Source organism: Pleurodeles waltl, chromosome 1_2 (genome assembly GCF_031143425.1).
Source record: "Pleurodeles waltl isolate 20211129_DDA chromosome 1_2, aPleWal1.hap1.20221129, whole genome shotgun sequence".
Classification (NCBI taxonomy): Eukaryota; Metazoa; Chordata; class Amphibia; order Caudata; family Salamandridae; genus Pleurodeles; species Pleurodeles waltl.
In genome coordinates, this window is record NC_090437.1 from 885,722,200 (window position 1) to 885,744,664 (window position 22,465).

The 22,465-nt window shown below is 43.5% G+C and overlaps 1 protein-coding gene across 6 annotated transcripts in view; it reads right to left on the reverse strand.

Annotated features, from left to right (window-relative positions):
* ACSL1 (acyl-CoA synthetase long chain family member 1) overlaps nucleotides 1-22,465 on the reverse strand; it is a 447,768-nt gene that overhangs the window by 83,023 nt on the left and 342,280 nt on the right. For all 6 annotated transcript variants that reach the window (XM_069199542.1, XM_069199561.1, XM_069199552.1 and 3 more), the window contains exon 15: nucleotides 6,653-6,725. In XM_069199542.1, coding sequence (XP_069055643.1) covers nucleotides 6,653-6,725 — 73 coding nt within the window. The remainder of the gene's footprint in view (nucleotides 1-6,652; nucleotides 6,726-22,465) is intronic.

The following is a 22,465-nucleotide window of genomic DNA, read 5'->3' on the forward strand; positions in this document are numbered from 1 at the left end:
TGATAAGGACATTCATCTGTGTGAAGAGGTTGAAAAGTTTTGAGTGCTAAAAAGACAGCTAACCACTCCAAGGGCCAGACGTAGCAAAGGGTTTTTCCCATTCTGTGTCAATGGGGAAAATGTGTTCGTACATATGGCCCCAAGTGATTTATGTGTAGCTGTGTGTTTGGCATCATATTGCCCTTGAATGCTAAGATTGTTTAGGTGAGCTCCCCAACCAATCATTGATGCATCTGTTTTAATTATGGTCTGAGGCACAGGGTCTTGAAATGGCCACCTTTTGCTTAGATTTGTGGAATTCCACCACTGAAGGGACATGCATGTTTGGCGGTCTATCAACACTAGATCTTGAAGTTGACCGTGTGCCTGTGACCATTGTTGTGCAAGGCACTGTTGTAAGGGCCACATGTTGAGTCTTGAGTGTGGAACAACTGCAATACATGCCATCAGCCGTAAAATGTTCATGACACATCTGACAGTGTATCGTTTATTTGTTTGTATTTGTGTGATTACCTTTTGGAAAGCTTGTATCCATTGTATATTTGGACATGCTAGCGCTTGCTGAGTATTTAGTATTGCACCCAAATACTGTTGTATTTGTGCTGGTTGTAGATGTGATTTTTGTTATTTTATTGAGAACCCCAGTGTGTGCAAGTTTTGTATTACATACTCCGTATGATTTTGGCATGGTGTATGACTGTGATTTTATTAGCCAGTCGTCTAGATATGGAAAGACATGTATATGTTGTCTTCTCAGGTAGGCTGAGACTACCGCTAGGCACTTTATGAATACCCTTAGAGCTGTTATTCCAAAGGGCAACACTTTGAACTGATAGTGCTTTCCTTAAATGACAAACCGGAGATATTTTCTGTTGCAGGATGGATGGGTAAATGGAAATATGCATCTTTGAGGTCTAATGCGGTCATGAAATCATGTTTTTGTAGTAGTGGGATGACTTCCTGTAGTTACCATGTAAAAAATGTTCTGACAGGATGTAAAGATTGAGGGTCATGAGATTTAATATTGGCCAGAGGGTGCAATCTTTTTTGGGAATTAAAAAATAGTGATAGAACTCCTGTCCCTATTTGAGATTGAGGTACCAATTCTATGGCTTGTTTGAGTAGTAGAGATTGGACCTCTTCTTGTAACAGACTGATGTGTTCTGTGGATAGTTTGTGTGACCTTGGTGGAATATCTGGCAGAGTATCAAATCTAGGCAATAGTCATTGCGGATAATTGATAGTACCCAATTGTCTGTGGTAATATTTTGCCAATTTGTGAGAACTGTTGTAGTCTTCCCCCCACAGGAGAGTTGTGGAGTGGAAGGGAATGAGATACGTCACTGTTTAGGGTGCTGTGGAGGTTGCTTTGAGGTCTGAAATTTCCCTCTATTTCTGGGGTACTGTCCTCTATATGTGCCCCTAAAACCACCTTGTTGGTATTGTGGTTGGTAGGTTGGATTTGCCTGGGATGTAGATGCCTCTGTTGTCTGTGGTCTGAACCCACCTCAAAACTGAGGTTTCCGAAAGGATCCCCTATATGGTGTCAGGTATAGTGCGCCTATTGCTTTTGCTGTGTCTGAATCCTTTCTTAATTTTTCTATGGCTGTGTTAACTTCTGGCCCAAGAAGATGTTTATCGAATGGCATATTTAACACAGCCTGCTGTATTTCTGGTTTAAATCCAGAAGATCTGAGCCATACATGCCTGTGTATTGTGACTGCAGTATTGACACTTCTAGCAGCGGTGTCTAAGGCAGATTGAATTTGATTGTTAGTAATGGCTTGCCTTTCTTCCACTATTTTTGTGCCCTCTTTTAGTGTTCTTTGGGGAGATGCTGGAGTATGTCTTGCATCTCTTACCAGTGGGCTCTGTCATAGCGAGCTAACAGTGCTTGTGAGTTGGCTATCATCCATTGATTTTCTGCCTGGGATGTAACTGGTTTCCCTGCAGCATCCAATTTCCTCTTCTCCTTATCCGGTGGGGGTGCATCTCCTGATGACTGTTTGCTCTTTTTCTGGCAGGGCTAACGACCATAGAATCTGGAGGTACCAGATGGGTGATGTAATCAGGATCAGAGGGTGGAGGTTTATATTTTTTCTCTATCCAGGGTATTATACGTGCCTTAACAGGTTCACTAAATATCTGATCTGCGAGTTTTATCATGCCTCGGAGCATAGGAAGGCATTGACATTTAGAGTGTGTCGAGGATAGGGTGTTAAATAAGAAATCCTCTTCTAGGGGTTCTGTATGCATGGTGACCCTATGGCATGCTGCAGCCCTAGCTATAACTTGATTGTGTACAGTGCTATCCTCAGGTGGTGAAGGTTTAGAGGGATAGCTGTCCGGGTCATTACTAGGGATGGGATCTGGATCATAAAGGTCCCATGGATCCACATTGTCCTGTTGTGACTTAAGAGTGAGTGGGTGACTGCACTGGTGTAGGACCAGTAGGAAGATTGAGGAGGTCGTAGTTTCTCCTTTGGCATTTTTGCCAGAGGCTGTATAGTGTCAATTCCTAATGAAAGGCTAGCTTTCTTTGTTTTTAGAGGAGGTGCTGTCTGAATTCTGCCTGTTTCCTTATGGATGTGGATCCTGGACTGCCTTTCATTCATAACTTCAAATATTTGTTGTACTTGATACTCCTCTTCAGAGGTTTTGTGGCTTTAAGTCTTTTTGAAACTCCATGTTCTTCTGTGTAACTCCGAAGGTGGCTTTTTCGGGATTGAGAAAGATAGTCTATTTCAGCTCCAAAAGTGATTTTCTCATTTTCGACTCCGAAAAATGACATTTGCTGGAGTTGGACCCTGAGCTCTTTGCTGCCCCCGATGTTTTGGGAGGAGCGGCCTTTTTCAGTTCCGAACTGGCAAGTTGGTCACCGGTAGACTTTTCGGGCCGAGCTATGGTCTTCTGGCAATGGCAGTCCCAAGGCATTATGTTTTTGCTTTTGTTAGGGTACAGGGGCAGGCGTACTCATGTTGTCCTGCTGTGACCGGGCTGTCGCCTTCTGATTACTGATCAGATTCAGAATCTCGAACCGAGATCGCTGTTTGGATCAGTTCTTCCTCCTCCACGTCGAGATGTTCACTGCTTTGACACCATTTCGAGTCTTCGTGCCCTCCCGTCTCGAAGAGTCTTTCGATTGGAAGGATTGACATGACTCAATTCTCTTCCCGATGATCCGCGGAAAGGCAAAGATTGCAAACCAGATGCTGGTCTGTATATGGGTATTTCACGTGGCACTGAGGACAGAACCGGAATGGAGTCCGATCCATGAGGCTTCCACGCGGTCAGCCCGAATAGGCCCGAGTTGGGTGCGCGCGACCCGAAGGAAGAGTAAAGTGGTTTTCTCCAACGGTACCACTGTCTATGGAAGATATAAACCCGATCGATACAATAATGATGAAAAGAGGTTTTCAAAGTTTTCCGAATCGAAATCTCAGAGCAAGAGGAAACACGTCTGAACCCGACAGCGGAAAGAAAACAATGGAGTCGATGTCCATGCACAATGGAACTGAAGAGGAGTCACTCGATCCTGTGACTTGAAAACACTTCTTTGAAGAAAAACAACCTGTAACACTCGGAGCCCAACACTAGATGGCAGAATAATGCACAGCATGTGTATCTGCAGCTACACATGCCATCGAACATACAATTTCTCATAGGCAAATAAAAATCTTCAGTGGGCCGTGCAACAGGCCTATTAAGATCCAAAAACTGAAAAGAAAAAATAGAAAAGGGTGGCCTCCACAATTAGGAAGATTTTACAGACAGAAATAGGTAGTATGCTGCCACATAACTGCTGCGATTTTATACAATATAATTAAAAGGTGTGTGTGATGGGGTAAGAGCGGGGCTGAGGAATGGGACAGAGGATTAGCCAGGAATCAAGGTGACAGCAAATCTTGACAGTTCCAAAGTGGCTCAGTTTCTGTTGCTGTGTGGAGGACCCAGAGGCTTTATTTCTGTCCTGGGTGTAGTTGTAGGTGGAAGAACCATGTTCAACCTACTGACCAATGCAAGTGAGGGTGGTCTGTGCTCAGTTCAATCCTACAGATTACTGCCCCCTTTACAAAGAGCACCAACAGGAAAAACTTGTATCCGCTGACAGAGGTAACAGAAAGGGAGGAGGTGCATCCGAAATCCCCAGACAACTGTCACCGTAAGGATTATCACTGGATCAGGCACTGTGTGACAGAAAAGTGTTCAGGCAAGTTGGTCACCAAGTGGACGGAAATGGTGTAGATAGGCCTTTGTTGGAGCCCAGAGTAAAGACTAGCTGCAGAGTTCTTCTGAGTGAAAAGACGTAGGGCAATGAGATACCTGCTATTTCAAGGTTGTTTTGATGGAAGGAACTCAGGATGGAATGCAGCTAAAATAAAAAAAAGGCCTAAAGGAAAAGACTTCTACCGAGACTAAGCCTTGAAATGGGCACATGAAGGACCGGAGAACAGGGTACAGGAAGAGTTGTCTTGACAGGAGGAGAAACTTTGATTATGGTAGCAATTAAAGATATGCAGAGTCACAGCTCATGTAATCTAGGATTACGTTGCTTGATGGATCATGGATGGCATTCAAAGCAGGGTGGCAATTATTGAGTAGGGGCTAAGACCTGAAAGCTAATCGTATGATGTTTGAAGATGGCATAGCTAATGGGTCTTTGGGAACAGCACTCAGAGGAATTTGAATATGGTATTCCTTTCGGCTGCACTTGCAGTCCACACTTGGCAAGACAGTCTTCCTACACTTAAGCCAAGCCACCCTTTTGTGGAGGACAGACATTTTTGTTTGCCTCAAAGCCTCCCGTAATCACTGTGGTTCCCACTAGCTTCAGGGTCAACCATGAGGGAAAGTTGGGTATGCTTTTAAAAAAAAGTGGAGCAGCTCCTGAAGACTCTGTTCTTTCCATCGGAGAGCTGCTGGGGATCCTGCACAGTGACTAGTGCAAAGTTATTTTATTTAGCAGACTGTTGACTTATCGAATAATGTCTCTCTGTTCTAGGGAAACTCTAGGACATTATGTAATTTGCTCTAGGGAAGGAGGAGGGTCCCACTGGACAAGTGAGCGGTTGTGTCCACATTTCTGAATAGGCTCCTTTTCCCTGGTCCTAAGCTATTTGTGCTCCCTTCTTACCTCATGTACCCCTGGGGTTCGGAATTTGAAACCAGGCCCACATAGAAAACTTCCCCAGAATAAAACACAAGTTGTATATTATCAGAAACCCATGTAACAGTGTCCTAATGCAGCCTTTTTTTGCAGAGGTCTTGCTTCAGTTGGAGTCCTTAAGCCCTGTGTAACCATCTTAAGCTACATTCTGTTATTTCTCTGGGTAACTACCTAAAACATTTAAACCATAATTACAGCGAGGTCACTTATAACGTTTATGAAATGGTACTCTGTGCAGCTGTAGTTTCCTCCAAAGATTCCTGGTCCTTTGTGTTTAGAGAGCAGCAGTGTGTTTTGGTTCATCACCCACAACAGTAATTGCCACTACTAAAACTGTTTAAGGGACTAAAGAAAACTGGGCAACTGCATTGGCTGCAATGGGGATAGTCATCTAGACAGTTAATTCAAGATTCAAATCTTGCTGAGGGCGAAAAAAAAAAAAAACTGAGTGGGAGTATTGACGTTAAGCAAACCTTTTAAACGCTGCATTAATATTGGTGATCTGAACTGGAAAGGATTATCAGGCAGCCACATGAAATCAGAAAGGGCCTCCATGTAGCCATTTACTAAGTCACCATCATGCCCAGCACAGCAAGCAGCAGGTGGTCAAACAGAGGAGATTCTAAGACTCGCACAACTAAAATTTAGGCTGCCAAGATGACATCTGCAACCTTAAGACATTATTTATCAAAAGCACATATGTGAGTCACAAAAAGGTTGGTCCGAAAGAATTCCAAATGTCAAATACAATGTTTAATGGCCCAGAGATGGAGTGGGTTAAAAATGGCTTGAAGCAACCCTAACAAAAGTAAAAGTAATGATCATCAAATGATCAAACAAAGATCTTTTTTACTTTTGGTTTAGTAACCAAACAAGGCCAGGATATCAACTGTCCCAGGGCACAGCTGGAGGCGAGTAATATACCAAGTCAGTGTATCTGAAAAGTGATAGTCTGGCAGCTTGGAAACTGCATTTACCAAGCACAAACCGTGCCACAGCTCATGCCAGAGCACATAAACATGAGATGAGATACTGACATGGTTTTGTAATGGAATGTGCTGGTTGTGTGACAGTCTGATAGTAACACTACTTCCAGTAGTTAGTCTATACTGAAAGGTCAAACCATTGTGTTCAAGTGAACCAGTCCTCCATTCTTTTGGAGCATGGGCAGACAGAAAAGACTGATTGCTTTAAGAACCAGATGCGGCAACTACTGAAAATTTACTTCACCTGTCCGTTGGAGCTGCTGAGGCAGTGAGTTTTAGGTGAAATGGTTGTTTTAATTACTATTAAAGTTACAAAATGCAACTCTTAAAAATTAGCCATTTAGTTCTGCAATCCAAATTTACTAAATTCCAATCACGCTGTCAATTTACTTGCAGACACAACATAACTGATAAGTAGTTAACAAGACAAGTGCATGTAATTCTTAGTCATACATCCTTGTATGCCATTTTCTGCCAGACTATAAAGTGAAATACTTACCAGCTGTCCAGTCTCCTGGCAGCGTCAGTGAGCAGCCAGCTGTGCATTCAGTTTGTCCATAACCTTCATAGAACTATTAAATATAGAAAGAGTGGAGATGTCACTTAAGAAAAGCAGGACAAAGCTACCTATGATAAGTTGTTACCCCTAGCACCTGATAACTATAAATTAATTGTATACATACACACAGACACAGCAAGCCAATGAAAGTGAAGGTGACCGAATAATATGATTTTCGGAGCAGCTGCAAGAATAAACTAGGTTTCACAAATGTATTCCCAAAGTGCAAATGTAAAATTCCACTTTATGACCACAAAGTAGTAAAACTGGCACAAGACAAAATACAATGCCTCAGAGGGCACGTTGCAATTGCTGCACTGGGAAACTGACAATCATGATGACTTTTCAATGCGATTTTACCACACAACACAAATTTAATCCTTTGCATCCAGGTTTGACCAAATACGTGTGAAAAGGCGCCATTTAATTGCACAAACCATTTACTAATTTGCTAATTAGGCAGCATGGTCCACTCAAGGCTTCACTTCTTGCAAGTCAGCGCCACTTTATGCACTCAGTAATGGAAATAAATTGCACATTACACTATAAACACATTTATATATAAACACAAATATATATATATATATATGGACAATTTCACTTACCCAGTGTACATCTGTCCGTGGCATTTTGCGCTGCAGATTCACATGCTGTGCACTGTTTCTGCCATCTATTGTTGGGCTCGGAGTGTTACAAGTTGTTTTTCTTTGAAGAAGTCTTTGAGTCACTGGACCGAGTGACTCCTCCCTTTCGGCTCCATTGCGCATGGGCGTCAACTCCATCTTAGATTGTTTTCCCCGCAGATGGTGAGGTAGGAGTTGTTAAAGTAAGGATACTAGAGGTGCCCATGCAATGGAGTAAATGTGTATGTACACAGAGTATTAAAGTTAAAAATATTTACATATGTACAATTTCAATGCAACTAAGACGGCTACAGGCTCCCGGGGAGGTGGGAGGGCGCATGTGAATCTGCAGCGCAACATGACACGAACAGATGTACACTGGGTAAGTGACATTTTCCGTTCGATGGCATGTGTAGCTGCAGATACACATGCTGTGCATAGACTACAAAGAAGTAATCTCACCAAAAGCAGTGGTTAGCCTGGAGGAGTTGAAGTTGTCTGAAATAATGTTCTTAGTACAGCCTGTCCTACTGTGGCTTGTTGTGCTGCTAACACATCTACACAGTAATGCTTTGTAAATGTATGAGGCGTAGACCATGTGGCTACATTACAAATTTCTGTCATTGTTATATTACCAAGAAAAGCCATTGTGGCGCCTTTTTTTTTTCTAGTGGAGTGTGCCCTTGATGTAATGGGTAATTCTTTTAGCTTTAAGGTAACAGGTTTGAATGCATTTAACTATCCATCTGGCAATGCCCTGTTTGGATATATGGTTACCTGCATGAGGTTTTTGGAAAGCTACGAACAATTGTTTAGTTTTACTAAATTGTTTCGTTCTGTCAATGTAATACATTAGCGCTCTTTTTATGTCTAATGTATGCAATGCCCTTTCAGCTACTGAGTCTGGTTGTGGAAAGAAGACTGGGAATTCCACAGTTTGTTTTTAGATGGAATGGTGATATGACTTTTGGTAAAAATTTTGGATTTGTACGGAGAACCACTTTATGTTTATGTATTTGTATAAAGGGTTCTTGAATAGTAAATGCCTGTATTTCACTAACTCTTCGAAGTGATGTGATGGCTATTAGAAAGGCAACTTTCCAAGTTAGAAATTGGATTTGACAAGACTGCATGGGTTCAAATGGTGGGCCCATGAGTCGTGTTAATACAATATTAAGACTACACAAAGGTACTGGTGGTGTCCTTGGGGGTATGATTCTTTTTAGTCCTTCCATAAAGGCTTTAATAACTGGGATTCTAAAAAGCGATTTTGTATGTTTAATCTGCAGATAAGCAGATATTGCAGTGAGATGGATTTTAATGGAAGAAAAAGCTAGATTTTACTTTTGTAAGTGTAGTAAATAACTTACAATGTTTTGTGTGGAGGCGTCTAGTGGCATAGTTTGATTAGCCTGGCAGTAGCAAACAAATCTTTTCCATTTGTTCGCGTAACAATGTCTTGTTGTGGGTTTTCTTGCTTGTTTAATGACCTCCATACACTCTTTTCTAAGACTTCAGGAGCCAGACTGCTAGATTGAGCGATGCTGGATTTGGGTGTATGATCTGTTTGTGTCGTGTCAATAGATCTGGTCTGTTTGGTAGTTTGATGTGGGGTACTACTGATAAGTCCAACAGTGTTGTGTACCACGGTTGGCGAGCCCAAGTTGGAGCTACGAGTATTAGTTTGAGGTGGTTTTGACTCAGTTTGTTGACCAGATAAGGAATGAGCGGGAGAGGGGGAAAGCGTAAGCAAATATCCCTGACCAGCTGATCCATAGAGCATTGCCCTTGGACTGAGGGTGTGGATACCTGGACGCACATTTTTGGCATTTTGCGTTTGTTTGTTGCAAATAGATCTATGTTTGGTGTCCCCCCAGCGGTAGAAGTGATCCTGTAGAATCTGGGGATGTATTTCCCATTCATGAGTTTGCTGTTGATCTCGACTGAGATTGTCGGCTAACTGATTTTGAATGCCTGGTATGTATTGTGCTATCAAGCGAATGTTGTGAATTGCCCAATGCCAAATTGTTTGTGCTAAGAGACGCAGCTGTGACGAGTGTGTGCCCCTCCCCCCCGTTTGTTTAGATAATACATTGTTGTCATATTTTCTGTCTTGACAAAATGTGTTTGTCCGACATAGGTGGATCGTATAAATCCCATGCATCAGCATCATCTTGGGTCATCCCAGTGTGTGTGGGTGACTGCGTTATCGGTGTACCCACTGGTGACAAGTGTGGTGAATGCAGTGGGGATGGTTGTGGTGAGACTTGTGGTGGAGACTTGTCTCTAACCACTTTGGCTTTTGGTTGCATTTCTGATTCTTGAAAGGCTAGTTTTCTTTTAGATTTGAGTGGAGGGATGGTCTTTATCTTCCCTGTATCCTTCTGGATTTGTAACCTTTTTTGCGTTTGGTCAGGTTCTTCTACATCCAGATCTTGCTCAAAACTATGCTTTTCTTTCAGCTGCATTGAAAGCCCTTGCTCCTTAGTGTATGGTGATCATTTCGGCTTCGAAGCCGTTTTTTTCGGTACCGAAATTCCTAATGTAATTGTCTTTTTCGGTTCCGAGGAGCTTTTTCGGGGCTTGCTTGACTCTACGCCGAAATTTTTTGGTTCTGGAATCTCGCCCGGAGACGGAAGTCTTCGACAACTCTTTGGCCTTTTTCGGTGCCGATGTTTTTTGGTCACCTTCTTTTCTATGGCTTGAGCCATGGCCTGCTGGCGGTGGCGTCCCTGTGGCCTTGAATTTTTTGGTGTGACCCTGGGTTTGGGACGGGGCAGGTTTACTCACAGTTAGTTGCACCGTCGAGGGTCGTTCACCGTCAGAGTCATCAGAGTCAGTTTCTTGGATGGAGATTTCATCCTCCTCGTCGAGCTACTTTTTTGGCTTCGACGCCATTTGTAGTCTTCTTGCGCGTCGATCTCTCAAGGTTTTCTTTGATCAAAACGCTTGGCAAGCTTCACAAGTATCCTCTGTGTTCAGGCGACAAACACAGGTTACAGACCGGGTGCTGGTCTGTATAAGGATACTTGGCGTGACACTTAGGACAGAAACAGAAGGGGGTCCGGTCCATTAATCTGAAGAGTGGAAGCCCCCAAAGGCCGCCCAAGCGGTCTTGATGTCGGTGCCGATACCCTAAAACTAAACTGGTACCGAACGAGAACAATACCGACGAATTTGATACTTAGCTAACTTTCCCGATTCGAAATATGGAGCGAAGAGGAACACGTCCGAACCCGATGGCATAAAGAAAAACAATCTAAGATGGAGTCGACGCCCATGCGCAATGGAGCCGAAAGGGAGGAGTCACTCGGTCCCGTGACTCGAAAAGACTTCTTCAAAGAAAAACAACTTGTAACACTCCGAGCCAAACACTAGATGGCAGGAACAGTGCACAGCATGTGTATCTGCAGCTACACATGCCATCGAACATATATACACACACCCACCCCCATCACTTAATTGTAAGAAGTGGTTTGCAGCTTACAGTGCTGTAGGAGTCACAGGATTTTCACACTACTGCCAACTAATAATCAGGTCAGAATATTACAAGATTTTTCTTAAAAGAAGAGGGTTTCGGGACGAGTCATACCGCCACCCCAAAACTCAATGCGCCAGGACATGACTGCTATTTTCCTTCTATGGGTAATTGCAAGAATGGCGATCAGAAACAGTAAAGTGTCTGAACTGTATTCAGATGCTATTAAAGACAATATTTTATTGATCACACTTATTAAGTGAGCTCTCAGCTGGGGAGATTGGAAGGGCTCATGTGAATCTACAGCACTACAGGCTGCATGCTTAAGACCAGTAATTTCGATTTGCAGCATGTGTAGGTCACACACTGCACAAACTAAAAGGCAGTGCCTTCTTTATAAAGCTGTGGCTTCTGAGCAGGAACTGAACAGATTTAAAACGTTTTTAAGAACACTTTGGCCTCGTCTTGCATGTAGCCCCATAAAGTTTTGTAAATGTGTGAAAGCTAACCAAAATTGCATCTTTACATATCAAATAATCGGACGTTACCTAGGAAAGCAATTGGGAGGTGGGACTTAAATGTCTAGTTGGAGAGCAATATAAATTTTCCCTTAGCATAACAGACCTGCATACATTTAGCAAACCACTGAGTAATACCCACCTTTTGAACTAGTTGCTTATGCAAGACTGAACTAAGGGAGTAGCCTAAAAATTAAAATACCTCCCACTTTGAACCAAAGCTCTTATGACACAAAGCAAGCAAAGCAATTTATCACAACACTACCTAGAAGAGCTTGCTTGAGTCTTCCATCCGACATCTATCCATTCATTCATCTTTTCATCCACCTGCTGATAATCACCCTTACATTCTGACATCCATTTAGTCTTTCATTAAAATTCGTCTGTCACCATTTCGTGCATATGTCTGCCTATCCATATCCAGACCTACCCAACTGTCTTCAAATCTATCCAAACATATCCATCCTTTCACTTATCCATGAATCCATTCTTTCAGTCATCCATCAATACTTTTGCGCATCCATCCTTTCACTCATCCATCCACCCTTAGAATCATCCATCCACTCCTCTATCCGTACACCTTTCACTCATTCATCCATGATCCACCATTTCACTCATCCATCCATCCATCTTAAGTCTGCCAAGTTGCAGACAGAAGAGACCTGTCAAAAACCTCACCCCGCTGTAGCTATGAAAGCAGGGGAAGGGGTGCTCATGACACCCCTGCTGAGAAAAATCAACTAAGAACTGTTTGGTTTCACAAATGTTTGGAGTCATCAACATAATGTGTCAAGGCTATCAACACAGTATATATTGCACTCTCTACTATTCACTATGGTGTGAGAGAAAACAAAAAAAGCAAGTCAATAGTTTGATTAACAAGGAGAGGAGAGATCACGAGAGAAAAAAGCTCCAACAAGGCCAATAGGTGTGACTTAAATTTGAGTTCTAACAGCAAAGAAAAGTCAGGTGCAGCAAAAAAAACCAAAAAAAAAAACGCTCAACTTAAGACAAATATTCTGATGTGATTTAGTGTAGTTTTGTGTCGTAAAATAGCCTCACATGCAGTGTAATGAAAGCAATCCTTTAGGAAGTGGAATGATCCACAAAACAGCCAATAGCGAGGTGAGAAAACTACAGAGTGGAGCTAAAGGCCACTCTACTTGTATTTCAAATAATTTGTAATAGATCATGCTGACAGCTGTCCTGTCAAAACAATTCTAAAAACGAGGCCAAGTGCTACTGTGTGTAGCATGTTCCAGTTACTGACAGATTAAAGGTCAATCGTTAAAGAAAGAGCAAGGTGATAGAGAATCAAGCACTGGGCTACATATTCATGACCTAGGCCCAGGTCTGGTGTGCCCCTATGGTTAGATGGGACAGCAGCTTACAGCACCAACACCTGGTGACATCAAACCCAAAGAAATGGCCCACAAATTGTATTTTTCGTGGGGGCAGGGAGTGCTTCAAGATAAAATATGTACACACATTTTGTGTTTGTGCTGAAAAGCCTTGTATTACTGAATACTGATGCAACAATAAAGCTAAAACCTGTGAAAGAGATAAAAGTGTGTACAAGGTACATTGAGGAGAGGTGGGGGAAAGAAGGTGAAAGTGACCAAATTGAGAACAGTAGGTTCTGAGTCCACCTTAGTAGCCTTTTAGAGCAATCTACTTTGCTTATAAGCATAGTATATTCTGCATTTAAACCACAAGTGATTAAAACATACCAAGCTACAAAAAAAAAAAAGAAACAAAAAAAAAGAAATCTGCAGCAGACAGATGTGATACTTTTCCAACACAGCTTACACTGTAGAACAGAAGTACAATTCCTGTGAAATACTTGACATAGAACAAAGTGAGGTAAAGCCACAAGCAAGGAAAAAGTAACAGCCAGTAAACATGGCTACCCAGTGCTAATGTTTATTTTCCAAACCACATGCCAATATGCAACCAAGAGTGCATCCAAAGTGTCACTCTCATAATGGTGTAAGGTTACTGCCCTCACCAGGGTCACTTCAGATTACGGTTCTCCAATTTAGCACACCGGACAGTCTAAGTGTGCTCATAAAGTGTTCAACTCCATTTGCTTGAGGCCAAAGAGGTGATTTGCTGATGCTTCCACTGAGTTGATTAAGTCTTGGAATTCTTGACTGTTGAAAGGCAGACCATTGTCAGACTTTACAATTGAAGGAACACCCCCCTTCCCCCCATTGCAAAAATGCTGTCTTAACCTTGTGATTACTTTTTTTGATTAATCAGTGCAAGATCTTCTACTAATAGAAAATGTGAGTATTCATTGACAATCACCATCTTTCCGTGGTTGGTGCACAATAGTGTAGTCATAGTCCTGTAGTTGCAAACCCCAATGTTCAATTCTAGGAGGCATCTTGGCTTTTGGATTGATAAAAATGCTAAGCAATGCTTGATGATCAGTTACAACAGTGAAAGGTTTTCTATAAGCCCACACCACCGTTAAACTTTCTCAGGTTGTTCACAGGCACGTTCAGTTAGTGACACTGTTGCTTGCATATGCCACATGGTGCCTTTGAGCATTTTGGTGTACATTGTGTTGGGCAAGGATGGTGCCCAACTGGACCTGGCTTGTGTCAACAACCACCTCTAGATACAGCTTCAGATCAAAGTAGGCCATTTCAGTGGCATTCTCAATTGCATGCTTTATTTTCTTAAAACTTTGTTCACATTCATGTGACCACTAAAATGAAGCATCTCTTTTTGTTAAGTCTCTTAAGGGAGCACTTAATGAGGCAAAAATCACATACGTATCTGGAACAATAAGTGGCCTGTACGTAACATCTTGTGGGTGGTTGGTGACTGACAAATCTTGCACTTTAGCTGGATCCAGCGTCATACCCAACCCCATCCCCAATCAGAAAAGATATTGCAAAATAAATGAGCTTTGTTTTGTGGAACTCACACCTCTGCATTCAAGGTTAGACTTGCATCAGCAAGGAACTGACAAACTTGTCTAAGAGCGTTATGTGCTTTTAATGCGGGCCAAAAGACCAGTATGTGATCACTGTAATGGAAAGCATTCATGGCAGGCTGTATTTATATGTCACAGGACATTTTGAAAACGTTCTGCAGCTGATGGTACACCGAAACTTAATCTTTTATATCTGAACAAACCAATGTGAGGAGAAAAGGTAGTAATATACCTGCAGTTTTCTTCAAGTTCCAATTGATATCGTTTTTTTCCATATCAAGGCAAAAGATTACTTTGGTACCATTTAGGTGTGTGATCATGTCAGCATCATGCTTTAGCAAAGTCTCAAGCTCTTTCACAACAGCCTCTTGTAGATGAAATGCAATTTGTCCGTTTGAGCAACAGGACGAACAATCTTATTGATATGCAGTTTCACTTTCAAGGTCTTAAGTGTCCCAAATTCATGAAACAATGGGAACTGACTTACTATATAGTGACTAGCATTCATGTTGTAGTTCACAGATATCAGTGCCATATCAGAAGCAGTACTGAAAGAGAAAACAGGCACTTGATGCAGTACCTCGAAGTATGCATATGGGCGCTTGTACCTTTGTCTGTGTAAAATGGTTGCCACAAATAAACCTTGACTCTTTAATGGGGTTGATGGAGCCCATCTATACATTTTAGTTTTCAACACTGAGACAGGGAAATGGACAGTTCATTGCATTTCTACTCCGGCATAATGTGAGCAACCCATCACTGTCAATAAAAATATGGAGCAACCATTTACCTTTAGTGTAATTTTCGGAGAATATTCGAATGACTTATGATTTTACTTTGACTTGACTCTTTGCATGCAGCCAGTCCAACATGCACACACTTTTCGGAGTTAAACATCGCACATCTCTCTTCCTCAGTGTCACTGGACAACGAAACTGCAGAACTCTTGCATGAAGACTCAAATGACTATCGACTAAATTTAGTGTTGATTTGCCTCAGCTGATGTTGCCACTAACCTTGTTCATCGCACGTTCCTCAGCCCTGGCAGCCGTGTACTTGCTCCAGACAGTGTTTCTCTCAGGATGTGTCTTCTGAATGAACCTGACAACCATCTATAACTCTGAGGTTGTTTCTTCATCACTGAATTAATTGAACTTACAATGTTTGATGACTGCATTAAGTCTTTCAACAAATTCAATTGTTTCACAAGCTCTGCATCTTTCCTGACTGGGAATAGATCTTTCCTAAACATCTGGCATTGGATTGAACTTGAGATTTAGTGCTTCTTTGATTTGACAGTATGAGGCTTCCATCAGCATGTGGTATCTTACTTTTTACTCCTTCACCTACAAGATTCTTAAGACAGGCTTCTTCAAGTGCATCAATGAAATCATCAAAAGTTTCTATCCAGGCAGCCCATCTGGCACAAATATTCTGCTTCCTGGCGGTATCGAATGAAAGTGGCTGTTTTAAGGAGGAAGCACCATTATAACCATTTGTAGAACTTATGGACATTGATAATGGGGTCTTCTCCCGTGCTGTCTGGTAGAATCTGTTCTATCCATATTGTCTAAGCCCCTGCAACGTGCTTGTATCAGGGGAAGCTCCTCCAAAAGGGCAGAGTAGCATCACCCCCCGCCAGCAGCGGCAAACCTTTTCCCAAAAAACGATAACTGTTTATTATCGTTTTTGGGGGGAAATGGGCAGGCCCACAGGGGTGACGAGCAATGCAAGCCCCCTCAGAGCGCATGTTAGTTTGTCCAGTCATCTAGGGCCAGCCAAACACGTGTGCAGTAAGCTCTCTCCAGCCTGGCAACACAGTTGCCAGGTTAGAGAGCACCTGCACAGGCTCACAGTCAGCCTGGGAGTGCCCTGCCTGGGTAGGCGCTCCCGGGGTCCGGATTGGCTGCAGGGCGGGCTGGGAGCCTCTACCTGCACTGCAGCGACAGGAGAGGAGCGCGCAACCGAGGAGGTAACCCTCCACCCCCCTTTACTTCCACTGAGGCTCATGGCACGCATGAGCAGTTTGCTGAACCACAGCAAACTCTCTGGGAGAGCACTGTCCATCTTCAGGTTATGCATCACCTATCTTGTAACCAGTTGCAGCGTCCTCGCCAGCCTGGGCACTTTTAAATGAAACACCACATCCTTATTCCTCTGCGTGTATTCGCAAACTCAACACTGGAAACATGAAATCTATTCACCAACCCGAAAACTTAACTCACAGCTCTACAGAGGCCATCAGGAACCAAAAGTGCCCCTTCATGTCTAACTCACAAGACACCACAACAAGGATAGTGCAGTACTGAGTATAGAGTAGTGCTTGCATGGTGTATGCATGTGCTGGAGGAGGATGTGCCTATGAGTCATAGTACCTGAAGGATGTAGTAGTGTGCAGGATAAGTGCATGTGCTGGCTGTATGTGTACCTGTGAGTAGTGCAATACATTAAGGGTGCAGTGGTGGCAGGTTAAAGCATATCATGGATGCATGTTTTATGCCTTTGAGTTGTAAAGTACATAAAGGATGAAAATAAGTTACTTACCTGTAACTGTAGTTCTCCAGTATTGGAATCTTTCATAGATTCACATGCTTGAATCATTCCCCGTCGTCGAGATGGGAGTCCCGGTATAAATTTTCATAAGTAATGTTAAAACATATTGAAGAGAAAAAGGCCCTAGGCCTCTTCAATTTGATAGTCTATCAGAGTCATTTTGTGAAAAGGACCAAACTTGATCCTCCACCAATCAGGCGACAGCACCCTTCAGAACCTCCTGAGAGAAGCTCTAGCACCTCAGATTTTCCACGCACAAGTGCGTATATTACAATGAGTATATGTACTACTAGAAAGAGAGGTGACGTGAGCTCTCCGGGGAGGTGGGTGGGTCGCATGTGAATCTATGAAAGATTCCAATACTGGAGAACTACAGTTACAGGTAAGTAACTTATTTTCTTACTCCAGTATTGGAACTTTCATAGATTCACATGCTTGAATCAGAGTAGAAAGCAATAAGTATGCACATTGTAAAATGACAACCCTATTAATAAACAGGTTATCTTAGACCACAAAACCTTATCATCATGTATAAAGTGATGAAGTATATAAGTGTACTGACATATGTCCCTACATATATATCTATATATAGATATACATATATACACACATCTATCTATACACACGTATATATACATAAATAACAGTATGTTTTTATCTCTAACATAAATAGGTATATTCCTGTGAAGATACATGCTGAAATTTAAATAACAAACCAGTATTAAAACATAAGACAGTAATGTAAGCTGATCAATATCGGATAACCCGCTTACTATGGGATTATGATTGTGTTCTATTATCTTTAGATACATTTTTTTTTTTTTTTGATGTGCATACCTTTTCTAGGATGGAGGGATGTAGGAGAAATGGCTCACCTTCACCTGAAGAGATTCCTGAGAACCGCTTGGCCCACTGCTACCTCTCCGTGCGAGAGGGACTCCAAGCAATAATGCTTAGTAAAGGTATGACAGCTCTTCCATGTTGCTGCCCTACATATGTCTTGTAGTGGCACTCCGGCAAACAGTGCTGCTGACGATGAGACTTTTCTCGTCGAGTGAGCATGCACAGATGACTGCAAAGGTTTGCCCGCTGCCTGATGGCAGAAGCGAATAGCAGAGGCGATCCATCTTGAAATACTCTGCTTGGATAGTGGGTACCCCTTCCTAGAGGCACTGTACGCCACAAATAGCTGATTAGAGCGTCGAAAAGCTTTTGTCCTGTCCAAATAAAATTGAACGCATCTTTTCACGTCTAGAGAGTGTAATGCCCTCTCTGCTGGAGTAGACGGATGAGGGAAAAAAAGACTTGAAGACCAAAGGTTCGTTAATGTGAAAGTCTGACGGAACCTTTGGAATAAAATGCGGGTTAGTGCGCATTAGTAGTCTATCTTGTTTAAACTGTAGGAATGGCTCTTGGATGGAGAGCGCTTGTACCTCACTGACCCGCCTAGCTGATGTAAGAGCTATCAATAAGGCAACCTTCCACGATAAATGTTTGAGGGAAGCACGGTGGATCGGTTCAAAAGGATGCTTCATCAGTTGTGCCAAAACAATGTTCAGGTTCCACGAAGGAGGTGGAGGTCTGAAAGGAGCCCCTTTAGAAATCTCTTAATCAGCCGAGAAGAGAAGAGCGAGGGTGTGTCCTCTGAATGTCTGTATGCAGCTATGGCTGCTACATGAACTTTAATGGACGAGTGTGCTAGGCCAGATCGAGCTAACTAAGAGATACGGCAAAATCTCTTCTGGTAGTGAAAGAAAAGGGTCAATTTGACGTTGATGACACCAGGCACAGAATCTCCTCCATTACACTAATACGCCTTGTAAGTGCTATCCGCTCTGGCCTGTGACAAAATATCTCTGCAGTCCTGCGGGATATTTAAATGCGCAAATTCTCTGTGGTGAGGAGCCATGCCGCTAACCGCATTGAGTGTGGATCGGGGTGTTGAACTTGGCCATTGTTCATTGTTAGTAAATGAGGTAACGGCTCCAGCGGAATATGAGGTTTGACTGAGAGAATGAGGAGCTCTGTGAACCAATGTTGGCGCGGCCAATACGGGGCTATCAGTATGAGAGTGCACGGTTCTGTTTTCATCTTCGTGAGGACCCTTGGGATTAACGGAATGGGAGGAAAGGCGTAAGCAAGGATGTCTGACCAGACTATCGAAAACGCATTCCCCCAAGATCCCTTTTGGTGATGCCAACTTGTGAAGAACTGGCATTTGGCATTGTCCTTCTTCGCAAACAGATCCACTGTTGGTGTTCCCCACTGGGAAAAAATCTGGGTGAGTACCGTCTGGTCTAATTCCCACTCGTGGCATTCCGATCTGTCTGCTGAGTGCATCTGCTGCTTTGTTGTTTATTCCCGGCAAGTGCACCGCCGACAGTGTGACACCTTTTTGCGAGGCCCAGTTCCAGATCGCTTGGGCTTCCCTGGAGAGGGTGAGAGATCTTGTACCTCCTTGTTTGTTGAGATAGTGAATCGTAGTGGTGTTGTCCGTTCTTATCACCACTCGCGAACCATGGACTCTTGGGAGAAACGCTTGTAAAGCAAGGTGCACTGCCCTGAGTTCTAGCCAATTGATATGCCTTGATACCAGATGAGTTGACCATCTGCCACTTATTTTCAGGTCCTGTAATACTGCGCCCCAGCCTTCCAGTGAGGCATCTGTTGTTATGGTCCACGGGGCTGGCTGTTGAAGAAACGAGAGACAGATTGAGAGATGATGCTTTTGAGACAACCACTTGAGAGTTTTGATCATTATCTGAGTAATTTGTATCTGGTCTTCGAAAGTTCCTGATACTTGAAGCCATTGACGGTTTAGCTGCTTCTGCAAGGGGCGCATCTTTAGCCGACACAGAGGGATCAGAGGTATGCATGAAGACATCATGCCCAATAGTGATTTGAAGAGACGGACTGTAACCTTTCGTCTTCTTTGTATGAAACTCCCTAGGGTTAGTAACCTTTGTTGTCTCTCTAACGTGGGACATGCGATGCCGGATTCCGTGTTCAGTTTTGCTCCCAGAAAAGTAATACTGCGGCCTGGTAGAGGGTTGGACTTCTCCCAGTTGATCATGAATCCGAGATTGGTCAGCAAGGAAACGCACTTTCTTGTTGACTTGTGTGCTCCTGTGTAAGTCTTTGCCTTTATTAACCAGTCGTCTAAGTATGGAAAGACCTGGTGCTTTCTTCTCCCGAGAAAGGCTGCCACTGGTGCTAGGCATTTGGTAAATATTCTTGGGGCTGATTTGAGCCCGAAGGGAAGGACGAGATATTGATAATGGCTCCCGGCTACGGTAAATCTCAGATACTTTCTGTGGGCAGGGTGGATTGGTATGTGGAAGTATGCGTCCTTGAGGTCTAGCGATGACATAAAATCTCTTTGAGACGCAGAAGGACGTCTTGCAGGCTGATCATTCGAAACGATTGCTTCTTTAGGTATACATTTAGTTGCCTTAAATCGAGGATCGGTCTCCAATCCTTCCACTTTTTTCGAATTATGAAGAACCTGGAATAAAATCCTGTTCCTCTTTGAACCCGCGGCACCTTCTCTATAGCTCCCTTGAGAAGGAGCTTGTAGACCTCTTCTTTGAGTTGTTGAGGGTATCTTGAAGGAGTCCTGCGGGGAGGGTTGGGGGGAGGTTTCTGGACAAATTCTAAAGTATGGCCCCGTTCCACTAATTGTAGGACCCACTTGTCTGACGTAATGGTTTGCCATTGACTGAGAAATAAGGAAATTCTTCCGCCCAGGGTGACAGGAGGAAGACTGGGCGTAGCCGGCGCCTCGAAGACATCAGGTTCGACGAGCTGCATCCTTAGCAGGGCGGGTTGAGCATCCATGGCCTGCCGGTCTATTATAGACTGGTTGAGTCGGTTGTCTTTGGGAATAGTATGGCCGAAATTGTTGTGAAGATGACGGATAGGAAGGGTATCTCTGTTGTTGATACCCTCCTCTGTAAGAGGGCTGGCCGCGCCCCCTAGGGCGAAAGGACGATTTCCGAAATTGCAGGGTCCCTAGTGACCTTGCAGTGTCAGTGTCAGTTTTAATTGACTGTAGGGCTTCGTCCACATGTTTCCCAAATAACGCTTGGCCATCAAAGGGTAAGTCTAGGATCTTATTCTGGACTTCTGGACGAAATGAGGTGGCTTTGAGCCAGCCCTGTCTTCTTAATACAGCAGCGCCTGCAAGCTGTCTGAAAGCAGTGGTCGCTATGTCCATTGCGCAGTCTATAAGCTCTGCAGACGCGCGTTGACCCTCTTGCACAGTCTTATTTGCCTCTGATTTTACGTCTTCCGGCAGTTGACTAATGAAAGGTGCAATATCTGCCCAAAGCTGTCTGTCATATCGAGACAAAATAGCCAAGGAGTTGGCAGCTCTAAGCACTAAGCTGGCCATAGAAGAAAATATTTTTCCTAGATTGTCTAGCCTTCTACCCTCCTTATCTGGGGGCGCAGAAATTGGAGCAGAAGGATTCTTTGATCTTCTTTGAGCCGCTTGAGCTACTACAGAATCTGGAGGAGGATGGCCTGTCAAGCATGTTGGGGCATCATCGGGAGCTTTGTATTTCTTATCCAGACGTGGTAAAACTGCTGTGACTGTTGCTGGATTAGTCATGACTTTAAGGCCTTCTTCCCACAAGTAGTTCACCATCGGGATGGAACGCACAGACTTCTGGAAGGGCTCTTTAAAATCATAAAGGAAACAATCTGTTTGCTTCGTAGGTAGAGGTAATGCAAAGCGCATGGCTGCCCTCTCTAAGAGATTGTGAAAACCTCCAATGTCTTCAGGTGGGGACTCCACCTTCGAATGAGAAGGAGAAGACGGAGCAGGAATAATATACTCGTCCCACTCTGAGTGAGCATCTATGAGCTCTCCTTCTTGATCTCCATCTGAAATGTCAGTGTCCTGGGGAATTGTCATGTCTGGGGTAGCCACATCTGTGAGATGCAAAGTCGGTCTTTGATGTGGAGTAGAAGGACCAGAAATGGGCGATGGATGAGGCTGTTCTCCTTGTGGAGGAAACCTTCTGTTATAATCCACCAACATGGCTCTAAGGCCAGTAAGCAGGTCGGAAGGGATATACGTTCCCTGTTGATACTGCTGATGCTCCAAGGAAGCCTCGGGATCATAAGCTTCCTCATATTCCTCCTCTTCCTGATATTTTACATTCAATTCAGAGGGGCTGTGGGCCGTACCAAAGGCCCATCTTCGTCTGAATCATCATCTCCCTCTAAAAGATGTACTGGTACCAGGGAGGGTACCTTACTAGGTGAAGTGTGGGTTGGAGTTAATGTTTCTGTTCTTTTTTGGTATTTTTCCCTCGACGACGATCTCGTCGACGACGTGTAAACTGACTTTGTCGTAGACGGTACTGTTGATGCTGGACGCACTGTTATTTTAATAGCCGCAAGCTTCGCCGACGAATCTACCGGTAAAGCTGATACTGACATCAGCGCCGTCGACGATGACGAGGTGTAGACAGTCGTCGACGCTGAAGTCGTCGTAGTTCGTCGACGGTGGTGTACTCATCGACGATGTTGCCGACGGAGCCGTGGACGACGGAACACCTAAAGTAGTTGGAGTCGTCGTCAATGCGCCCACCGACTGTGCCGTCGACGGGGAATCCGTCGACGAGG